Here is a 12,299-nt window from a genome sequence, read left to right on the forward strand (position 1 = left end):
GGAGCCAATCTGTTTCACTGTACTGTGGCTTCATGACGTGCATATGAGTTTTCCATGAGGACAATGAGATATTCTGAATTTCCATTTTTCTGAGCACATTCCACAGCTTGACATGACACAATTGAAAGCCTTTCTATAATCAGTGAAGCACATATTGACTTCTTTTTGCTATTCTTTTGCTTTTTCAATTATCCGTGTATGTCAGTCTCATTTTTCTAAAACCAGCTTCAACGTCTTGCTTCTCTTCTTCCATGTAAAGTTGCATTCTGTGTTGGAGATGAAATTAAAAACGTAGTTTACCCACCCTGTTAAGTGTCCTTTTGTTTTTAGTACTAGAATGCAGATTGGCCTTTTCAAACCTATTGGCTACTATGTCATTCTCATATTTGCTAATATAAATTGGTAAGAACCTTTACTGATTGTTCTTCTGTTGATTGCCATATTCCAGAAGGCATTCCTTCAGTTCCTGTAGCCTTCCAACTTAGTGATGACCAGAGTGCTGATCAAAATTTATCTTCTAAGACTAGGGGCTCTTTTAAGTAAGGGAATATCTATCTAAGTATCTTGGATGCTCATATCTCTACTGTGTAATGTTTCAGTATACTTCTTTCATCTTAGTTTGCTCTCTTTTGAATCAATTACTCAAAGATGTCCATTGGCATCTTTGAGCATACCAAATTGAGGAGTTCAGAAATCTTTTGAAAGACTTGTTTTTTATGTTTCCATCTTCAGTGACTTTACAGATATTGCTGTGATACTTGTCTCTTCTAACAGCTTTCTAAACCTCTGGGTTAAGTTCCTTTTTGAAATTTTTGTCTTTCTTGGTTTTGGATTGTCTTCTCTTCTTGGCAATTTCTATGGTCTGCTCTGACATATAATTTGCCTTCTACTCTTTCTTCATTTTTGGCAATCTTTTTTCACATTCCTCCTTAACAGATTATTTAAGTTAATTCTATAATTGCTCTGTTTGTCTATCAATGAGGTTCAGGACTTCAAAGCAATTTTCCGTGAAAATGATGTGTATATATGGTCAAGATCATATTACTGAAATTGATTAATTGTCTTCTTCTTTAATTTAGCTTGGAACTTGCACATGTTCCATAGTCAGTTACCTAACCATGTTTTTGATGCTATAATTGAGCTCCTCCGCCTCTTTTTAGCAATAATGTAGTCAATTTGATTTATATAGTGGTGTTGGTTTAGTTATTTGAAGACACATTTAGCTATGAAGGGTTTATTGGAATAGCAGAAATTGTTAAATTGGTCACCTGCTTCAATTTCCTAAGCCGTACAATCCAACTATATTTTCCTCTGTATTGTTTCCACCTTTGACATTCCAGTCTCCAATCACAAGCCACAAATCCTGCTTGCACATTCTGTTGATTTCAAATTGAATTTAATCTGATGTTGTCATACAGGAAAAGAAAATCTGAAACTGCAAAGATAGACTTGGAACATGAAATGTAGAAACCATGAAAACATAAGAAAGATCAATACAATGAAAGATGAAATGAGACAACTACAAAGTGGCATCTTAGGCATCAACAAATTGTGATGGGATCAGACACTTTCAATCAGAAGATCACACTGTTTATTACTCAGGAAATGAAAAACAAAGAAGAAACAGCACTGTTTTTATAGTTAGCAAGAACACAACTTGGCTACAATGCAATCAGTGACCAAATGATATCAATTAAACTTTTGGCACTACTATAACTTTATTTCTTATGTCTTCTACCCAAAGTAAAACAGCTTAAACTGACATAACAGCTTTTATCCTGTTGACTTTTTATAAGCCTTCTTTCTGGATTTCTGTCTATTCTGTCTTTTTATTCAGATTAGTGAAGCTACAAAAAATAGATCTGTTCTCTGATGCTACCATCAACTGCTTAAAATTAAATGTGCACTCAGACACTAAATCTGCAGTTCCAGGAACAAACATGCACTTCTAAAGGACTTTTAGTGCAGCCGAAAATGTAATTAATGCTACCTAATTTAAAAAGTGACCGGTCAATGATGATCAAGTATGGATGTTTGTTTTGAACTGTAGCCAGCTCTTGGCACTAAACTCTAGCAAAAGACTTCTTCTATAGCTAAGGATAATAAATGACATAAAGTAAGGGTGCTCTTAAGTCAGTATCAGCCACAACAATGTGGACAGAAATTATTTTGGATCCACTGGGTTGTATACATTTTTCTAAGAGATAATGAAATATGAGAGTTGCTGAGAGTTATAGAGAAAAAGCAGTACCAATGATGGAGAAAAGAAAAGCTTCACAATGCTCAGAAACTTTATTTTAGAACTGAGAATTCATTTTCTGCAGTACCAAAAAACCCCACCCTGATAACTAGGAAAAACAAACCAATCCAACCCAGTACAAACATGTACAAATAGTCCTCAACTGACTACCCCTCATTTAATGACCATTCAAAGTTATGACAGCCTTGGAAAGGGTGTTTTATGGCCCACAAAGCATTGCTGACTCTGTCATAAAATAACACACCGTCCCTCCCCTGAAGTCGTGTGACCGCATTTAGGGGGCTTGGCAACCAGCTTGCATTTATGACCAATTACCAAGTGACCTGCAATCATGTGATCATCATTTGCCATCTTCTCTGCCAGCTTCCCCAGAAAGTCAGCTGGGAAGCTGACAAGGAAATGTTGCAAGCAGAGGAAAGACAGAAGAACTGAAATCCTTTGGTCTGCAGGAACAGAGCTGAAATCTTCATGTGCTTGGAGGGAAGGGGAAATCCTTTAGTAGGATGCAGAAATGGAGTTAAAATCCTGAATATTGTGATTGTGATAGCTTCACAAAGATTTCCCTCAATGCATGAGGGAATCTGACAATCTTTGGTGGGCTGCAGAAACATTTAAAACCAAAAGGGATGGCTGCTGGAAGGATTTCAGCTCCACGGTCTGCTTAACAATTTGGGAAATTGCTTAATGACTGCCACAAAGAGTGCAGGTATTGCAGTACTGAGCAAACAATCATGTTGCATATTGCTTAATGACCATTTCGCTCAACAACCAAGATTCCCATCTCAATTGTGTTTGTAAATCAAGGACTACTTTATTAGTGTTGAAGGGAGGGAGTAAAATGTCAGGGGGAGGTTCTCCAGGGAAGAAAAATGAAAAAAAAAATTAAAAGAATACATATAGGAAGTATATAGAGAAGCAGAATGACAAAGAAAGAATAAAGCAAATTTGTGGACACCGTGTCAGCAAAACTATTGTACATACAACCTGATTACTGAACAAAACGAAACATTTCCTTTAAAAAAGTATTTTGAATTATCAGGAGTGATGGGCTTCCTTTCATTGGAGGAGTTCAGCAAAGGCTAGAATTCCTCTATTGAGGATACTTTTAGCTGAACACCAGCTGGAAAAATAGATTGGATTCAGTGGCCTAAATGACTATTGCAACTCTTATGTCGCCATGAAAACAGAGAGAGGAAGGGAAGCCAGAATGCAGCAATCTGACAGAAGTCAAGATTGGCAAACTGAATCTCAGAAAAGTCCCTGCTATACATTATATAGTCTAAACAACCAAATCAACTAGTCTAATCAAACTATTCTTGCCTTTATTCTCTTTGCTTGCCTATCTTAGAATAAGACCCATTCTATCTTAGAATAAGCTTTTATAATCTTCAGTGAAAACCTAGGAGAGATAGGATCAGTTTATTGTATACAAAAAACTCATCTTTATGCCTGGGCAATAAAGAAACCTTTCCTTGTTGCTCTCTGTATTTTTTCTGATACCAACAGTTTGACTAGTCTGAAATATTTGCCTTTTGCTGTCTTGGAAATGGGTTGCCATAGTGACTCCATCTTACATCAAGGTTCAATTACAAGAAGTGGACAGATCTGATTGAAACTGTGGGATGGAAGGAAAACAGAGATATTTTATTTTATTAAAAGAAGATGGAAGAAAGCTCTTCTAATAGTCTTCTTTTCTCGTAATCTCTATCAGCTCTATCAAGTAAAGCATATATGTTAAACTGCTTGCAGTTTGAAATGAAAATGTTGTGTTGAATCTTTCAGTATGTATTCTCCTCATCCAGCAACGTGCTTGGCATATAGCTGTTTACAAGCCTCCAGCCAAAATATTATGCACTAAAAATGTTGCATTTTGAAACCAAACTGAGACATATCTACTTATTTTATATAATCCCTTCTCCATCTGCTAAGGGTGGACTAGAATGTGTCTTGATCTTTAGGCGTTTGGAGTAAGTCCTATTTTACCTCTGAAGTGAAACTAGATCTTAGTTAACAGCATCCTTGAATACGAAACACAAAACACAATTATAGTCCCCATTCCCCAATACTGATCAGGATTTCAACACAGGAGACAGAAGTTTAAACATTTCCCCCATTACTGCTGTCTTGCTGAAAAATCATACTCATACTCATTGAACTGCTCTTTATCCCCAAAACACTTAGGCAAAATCAGAAGAGAACATATAAAAGACTTATAAAAGACCTCAAAAGTACTGAAAATATCTGCATAGTATAACATAGAAAATTTTGGAATGTAAATTTGAAATGAAACCACAACTGTATCCTATTAGGTATAGTCTCAGAAAAAATAACAAGAAATACCATAATTTAACGAGATCTGTGTTTAACATACCAAGGATAAATTTTGCTCAACACTGGAAGAAAAACTGTCAGGCTCCAAAAACCATGGAAGACTTGCAGAGATATTTTTAAGCAGTTTCCTTTATTGTTTCTCACCTATAGAGAGAACTCTTTGAAAACTAAGCTTTCATTGTTAAAAATATACTCCAAGAATTTCTATGAATGAGCTATCTTGACCCTCTTTTTCCCAAACAAACTATCTAAATTTCACTATCTCTTGGTCCTCCCTCCTGGAAATCCATTCCAACAGAAAAATACAGTCCTGAAAATTATCCAGTTTGTTAACTTAAACCTGAAGAATGTGCGCAATGGGAAAACTAACAGTATATCTACACAATGGAAGTTTAAATAAATTTAAGCATTTATTGCTTAATTATTGTATTGCTTCCCTTGCATACAATATGTCAAGAAATATGATAAATATAATAACAACTTATAGTTTGGCTTTTAAGAGAGCCTGAATGCTTACAAATATTGCAAATTAACAAATGTATAAAGAACAAGGAAAGCCAGAAATCAATAATTTTTTAAAATTCTCTTTTTCTGTTTTACCCTATTTTTTAGTATTTTAACTTTTATTAAATTTGTTTCATCTAGCTTTTATTTCTTTTTATCAACATACATACACGCCTACACATATAAGTAACAATACAATTATTTAAATATTAAGTTCAACATTGAAACTATTATCATAAAATTAATACTTTAATATGAAATGCAGTGGTTTTTTTATTTTATATTCAATATATAACATTGACATCCTGGCAATTAATACTGACAGAACTTTTACTTATATCTTTTTTTTAGTTTAATACTTTGCGCTATTTAAATAATAGAATATTAATTTTTTAATCATATTATATAAACATTGCTGCATTATAATCTGCATTGAAATAATAAATAATATATCCAGATTTATAATTTTACAATAAAAGGGAGGGGGGAGAAGAAAAAGGATAGAAGGCTTTAGTAGAAAAACAGAAGTGGAAGACTAATTTTGTCCCTGTACTGTAGACCTAACACAAATTGATAAAGGTATCTTGTAGGGTTTTGTTTTGTTGCATTGGAGGCAACACAAGCCTATCATCTGTCATGTCTATAAAAAACTATTGTGCTGTATGTTGGGAAGTAACATTTCAAACTGGTATCACTTTGCAATATTTTTTAATGTGGTTCAATATATTGCATTAGGTTTTAGGACATAATTCTGTTGTGTGTTTACACCAGACCAACAAAAGACTTACTGATCTCTTTTGCAAAAGAGCTTTCCGCTTTCAGATCTCACCCACCCTAAATTTTACCATTATTTCTCATAATCACAGGAAAAATGTTGTTGCCAACATTAATGCAGGACAAGGAATTTTATATGCATCACATGTACAATTTTAAATAATTTTTCTCTCCTGTCTCCAATATTCTGTGTGAGATTAACTTTCTCTCCCTCCCTCCCACCCCTTCTCTCTCCCTGTGTATGTGTGCAGATAGATAGATAGATAGATAGATAGATAGATAGATAGATAGATAGAATTCTTTATTGGCCAAGTGTGATTGGACACACAAGGAATTTGTCTTAGTGCATACGCTCTCGGTGTACATAAAAGAAAAGATACATTCATTAAGAATCATAAGGTACAACACTTAATGATAATCATAGGGAAACAGTCAATATAAATCTTAAGGATACCAGCAACAAGGTTAGTCATACAGTCATAAGTGGGAGGAGATGGGTGATAGGAACGATGAGAAGATTAATAGTAATGTAGACTTAGTAACTAGTTTGACAGTGTTGAGGGAATTATTTGTTTAGCAGAGTGATGGCATTTGGGGAAAAACTGTTCTTATGTCTAGTTGTTCTGGTGTGCAGTGCTCTATAGCATCAGGTTGAGGGTAGGAGTTGAAACAGTTTATGTGTATGCATGTACAGGGAAATGGCTGATATACAAAAATTTAACTCTACACACATTTGTTTTTCTGAAAATCAAATATATTCATGTCAAAAAAATACTTTTAATTATAATCAGAGGTTCAAAACCCACTTTTTGAGCTATGAATGAATTATTTCTCTAGTTTTAAACTGCAGAAAATTCAAACATGAATTATTCAGACTATATCAGAAAGAAAGATCTTGGTATGTCTTTATTTTAGCTCTCTAGGTACCAATTTATTGAGTTGAAAGATGAAGCCTATCAGACCTGTAATTACATCTCCTGTATTTCTTAACTAGCCAGATTACTGATGAGTTGAAAATGCTGAGAACAGCCAAGATATAACTCAGTTTTTTATATAACTTGGAGCTGCCTTTTGAATAATTATTTGGAAACTATTGTTGGCCCAAAATATATCAGTTCACTTACTGATTGGTAAGGGCTTCTTTAACAGGATTCCATCCATATTATGAGTACTGCACTGGTTATCAATAGATTTTTTCAACACAATTCAAAATATAAGTTTTAATTTTTATAGCTCTACATGGCTTGTCTTCCAGCTACATTAGAAACCTTCAACCTAAATCTGACCTTCCTCTGAGAGGGGTTGTTGGGTTCAGCTCATCCTATCTATTCTACATAATTCAATGGTGAGCCCACAACTGGAGTCTAGCTTAGCACAGGCTCACAAGAGAAGACGAGCTTTATGGAGAAGGAATATTTTGTCAAACTGAGGATTTATTTTATCCAGTTAGTCATCTTCATGAAGTTTCTGTTTCAAAAGCATATTCTAATTTTGTTTTGGGAATTACTCCGAATGAAAATAACTTGATTATTAAGTGCATTTTTACTGAGGGCCTGGAGAGGGTTATTCTTTGGTAGCAGATACAGAGAAATGGGTTGCTATGGGAACAGCACTGTCACCATAGCCTCTTTCTTGATTTCACTGAAAACAGCTAATCTATAATAGTATAAACAAGGAAGAATCCTCCCAATGAGATGCAAGCTTAAATGAGAAGTTCTAAACTCCAGGAAAGAGGCAATAGAAACTAACAGGGCTCTCACAAGTAAGCTAGAATTGGGCCAGTAACTTTCTCAGAGATGGGCCCAGTAAATTTGACGCAAAAATAGTTCTGCCGTGCACATTCATATGTACCTACATACAAATCTAGAAATAAAAAACTAACAAAATGGATTTTCTTAGATATTAAATTCAAGTTTTGAATTGCCCATGTGGATATGAACCAGAAACAAAATAGAAGCTGCAGATGGAACTCTTTGATTCTTACCTGCTGCAGACTTTGTTCCTCAAGGTTGAGCTTGACCTCCAGGGATTGCCGAGCTTCTAGGAAGGCTTTGCGGTGCTTGCGGTCTGCCATGTAGTAAGACATGACACCCACACAGATGGTGCACAGATAGATGGCAACATTGGATAAGATCTTGAATGAAAAAGAGATAAATTACAGTTATCAGTCATCACAAGAGAAGTATTGTGTTTTTTTTCTAGAAGTGGAGTAGGTTATAGATGGCTTTCCAAACTCTAATGAATGGCAACTCCCACTAATCCTCTAAGTGAGGACCCAGTTTGTGGGGGCAATAAGCTGACTTTGTATAAATATACAAAAGTATGAAGGCTATTGCTTAACGCATTGTAAGCCACCCTGAGTCTCTGGAGAAGGGCGGCATATAAATCAAATTAAAAAAAAAAAAAAGTTAGCCATTCTGAAATACACTGGAGTTTTATATATTGCCCATTCCTTCTCCAAAATATTGAGGTATGGAAGATGAGGCAATTGAGCCCCCTTTCTTATCCATATGAGAGACTGCTATTGATTGTAGCATCTCTTATTACCATATTGCAGTGAAAGCAATCTTAGCATGCTTTAGACTACAACTCCCATAATATTCAACCAGTGTAAGTGTCACAACTTCAATAAGTCTGGCCCTTATTGTTCAAAAAGCCTGAAGGGCTTCAGGTTGTGGACTACATAGACCGAAAACACAAACATCATTATGAACAGAAGGATTTCAACTCACATTCAGGATTGGAAATAATTAAACTGAATTTTAAAAAAGCATGGCATTAGTTTATAAAATTGTTTTAGCCTGAATAAATCAGATTCAGTTCTTTTCACAAGAGCAAACAGAATGCTCATCTCTTTCTCACCTCTGAAAAAGGTTCTTTTCACTAAAATATCTCCCCATCTAACTTCTCTATATCATACTAGACTTAGGATATTTTCCCTACAAAATACAATCTCTACCACCAATTAATGTCCAGACCTTCCATCCAGTAAAGTGGATTAAGTATTCTAAATATGGCCTTACCAGTGTGGTATAAACAATACTACCACTTCAGTGGTGGGATTCTACCAGTTCTACCCAGTTCGGGTGAACCGGTAGGGGCGGCAGCGGGAGGCTCCGCCCACCCGCCCGGATGTCATCATGGACACTCTGTGCATACACAGAAGGCTCTGTGCATGTGCAGAGGTGATGTGTGCATGCTCACATTTGCAAACCGGTAGCGAAGGTAAGTGAATACCACTATTTTACCACTTCCTATGGTCTTGATACTACCCATCTGTTGATGCAGTCTAGGATTGTGTTGGCTTTTTTGGCAGCTGCCGTACACTATTAAATCATATTTAAATGTGGTCCACCAGGGCACCTAGATCCCTCTCATAACAATAGCAATAGCACTTAGACTTATATATCGCTTCACAGTGCTTTACAGCCCTTTCAAATATGTGTGTGTGTGTGTGTGTGTGTGTGTTAGTGCCAGTCATGAAATCAACAAGCTGCCACTGAGTTTGTTTCACCATCTTTTTCAATTCAGGAGCCCTTTTAATTATACTTGAGTATATACAGTTAGCTTTTCCTTTTCTCCTTCCTTTCTTTTCTCATTTATGGTACTTTACAATTGGGGAGGAAGCGAGAACAAATTAAGACAAATTAAGCTTCTGTGTGATTGAATCCCTCATCTGGTGAAAGTTATATTCCTTGCTAGGTCAAGGGAGGTTCAAAGTATACACAAACACTCCTAGAACAATATGATTTCATTTTACCGACCTCAGAAGGATGGAAGAACTGAGTCAACCTTGAGTTGGTGAGACTCGAACTGCTGAACTGCTGGCAGTCGGCAGTCAGCAGGATTAGCCTGCAATACTGCATTCTAACCACTGTACCACCATGACTACCCATAACAACAAGAACTTGAATTACTATCATGACTGTAAAATCTGTCTAAACTTTGCAATTTAATATACTAATCACGGCATGAAAATAAGCTTTAGCACATACTTATATTACAAGTCTATCTATTACTAAAGGCACAGGAATATGGTTTGGGGAAAATGTCCCTCCCTGGGGAGAGCTCAACTGTTTTTCAATATATAGCGTCACACAGTATGCTAAGCTGCTTCCAGATACATCTTTCAACGTACATTATACATAGTAATTTCATGGAGCATCCCGTCAAGTTTGTAATCTTTAGCCATTAAGCCTTCTTCCCTATCTTTCTTCTTGATGGGAATAATCTATTTATTTAAAAAGGCATTGTGAATCTGAGAATCTTACTTCATCTTAAAATTCATATAAACAGAAAGCTAAATATGCCACTGAGTCTAAATGTCGTAAAAATAAGTAATCAGTTCAAGATTGGTAATATTTTTAAAGCTTTCCTAAGCCAACATTTTAAAGTTATTTTAAGCATATTGATAAGGTATTACATTTTTTTTCATGGGAAGGACAAACACCTAAATTTCTTTTATTTAAACATTTCTATCATACAGAAATGGGGGGAATATAATTTTTCAGTTTATTGGGTTTGTCATATTTTGACATCAATGTTTCTCCTGAGTACATGGAAATACGAGTTTCATCTCTATCCCCTCGACAGGCATACACTCTAGGGATAATCCTTATTTGAAACTAATGGATAAATCACATAGATCTAAATAATACTTTAATCAGTTTATTGCTAATCATTTTTTAAACAAACTGAAATATTGCAAGAGCAATTTGGATTGTCTAAAATTGCAAAATGGCAGTACATTTTGCACAGCATATGTTAAATTTTCTCTTCATTTTACAATTTAGTGTAGATGGATTAACAACATCTAACATTGCCAAATTAATATCAATATTGAAATATGTTTTGGATTATTCTAAATCTAGAGTTATAATAAGAAAGACCCTTTCGGGGTCAAACCAGCTGTTCTTTCTGAAGGTGTTTAGATTCTGAGGTAACCTGCACCTACAGCTAAAGAGAAAATTAGGTCTCTACTGCCACCAACCCTTTGTTATAAACCAATTTCTCCCTTCCACACCTGCCCTCGGGAGAACCAGGAGATGTTTGAAAGGGAAATCCTCACCCAATTTTGGTCTAGATAAATACAGAAGGGGAAACCAAATGTAAATTTCGGAATTAGTAGCTTAGCCAAGCTGAGGCAGGTCATAGAAAGCAACCAGTTAGGGCCAGTGGTGGGATTCAACCAGTTTGGGCAGGTTCAGGCAAACCGGCTGGCTCCACCCCTCCCCTCCCCGCCCCTTCCAGGAGTCCCCACGCACCCCATTGTTGTTCCCAGGTAAGTGCAGGGAGGCCTACTAGGCCCAAAATGGGGCTTGGGGAGTGTGGTGGGCCCCCCCCGCAGCCCGTTTTCGTTCCAAGGAGGCTTCAGGGAGGCCTCCTAGGCTCAAAATGGGACGTGGGGATGGCGCGTCCCCCCTGCAGCCCATTTTTGCTCCCAGGGAGGCCAAGTGCTACCTGTCATACCCCTGGCCAGGCCCATCCAGCCGGTCATTAGGGCAGAGAATCGGTTGTTAAATTATTTGAATCCCACCACTGGTCAGGGCTGAAACAAAAAGTCAACTTTAGTGAATATGCCAAAAAAGATCTTCTAAATACATAAAACCAGTGTTTAAAATTAAATGCAAAACATCTTAATACAATTTTAACTACAGCCAAAACACCTCAATCTCCCACCTTGCCTGAATGTAAGCCCTCATCCAGGATTCCCACCAACTTTCTCCAAAAACTCCCAAAACCCTTCCCGTTCGAAATCTGACAGAACCCTCTTATTTTCCTTTATTGGACCAAAAGGGTGAGGTGGCTCCTTCTGGGCACATCAGATTGGCTTTGATTTAAAGGGTCAGCTGCTCACCATTACGACAGTTTTCTTAAAATCAACAATTAAGGAGTTAAAGCAATGGAACAAACAATAAAAAAGAAGAAATAAAAAATGCACAATTCCCCAGATAGGAAAATATAAAATGATATTTGGTTCCTTTATTTGGAGAGAAATCAATAGCAGCAGCCCCTATGTTTTCTCAGTTATCTAAATTATTATAGATTTTATGTGAAAGATGTGTGTGAAGTATTATATATTATCAATTGAATCCCAGAATGTCAAAATGCTACATTCTAAAATTAGGTCTGCATTTCATGTGAACTAAATGAATATTTTTCCCACATATGTAAATATATGGACAGTCATCTATCAGGGATGCTTTAATTTGAATTCCTGAATCTGCAACATATTTGAGCTAATGCTCTAAATGGCCCCTTCCAACTCTATGATTGTATGCTTTTTTTAAAAAAACAGTTTCTGAAGAGGGCAGAGCAGTTGCCAAACTTTTAGGACAACATTTACACTTGTTACTTACTAGGGACAATTCCAACACACATTACTAATCAGCTAATGTCATAAATCATTTTTATTCTGCTTTAGTAAGAT

General features: G+C 36.2%; 1 protein-coding gene across 1 annotated transcript in view; it reads right to left on the reverse strand.

The window, feature by feature from the left end:
* Positions 1-12,299, reverse strand: part of ADCY3 (adenylate cyclase 3) — an 83,896-nt gene that overhangs the window by 44,523 nt on the left and 27,074 nt on the right. Inside the window, exon 4 of the mRNA XM_070932203.1 lies at positions 7,854-8,003. Within this exon, the coding sequence (XP_070788304.1) occupies positions 7,854-8,003 (150 nt within the window). The remainder of the gene's footprint in view (positions 1-7,853; positions 8,004-12,299) is intronic.

The sequence above is a fragment of the Pituophis catenifer genome, unplaced genomic scaffold, assembly GCF_029215685.1.
Source record: "Pituophis catenifer annectens isolate HBS135680 unplaced genomic scaffold, rPitCat1.0.hap2 SCAF_1, whole genome shotgun sequence".
In the NCBI taxonomy this organism is placed as follows: Eukaryota; Metazoa; Chordata; class Lepidosauria; order Squamata; family Colubridae; genus Pituophis; species Pituophis catenifer.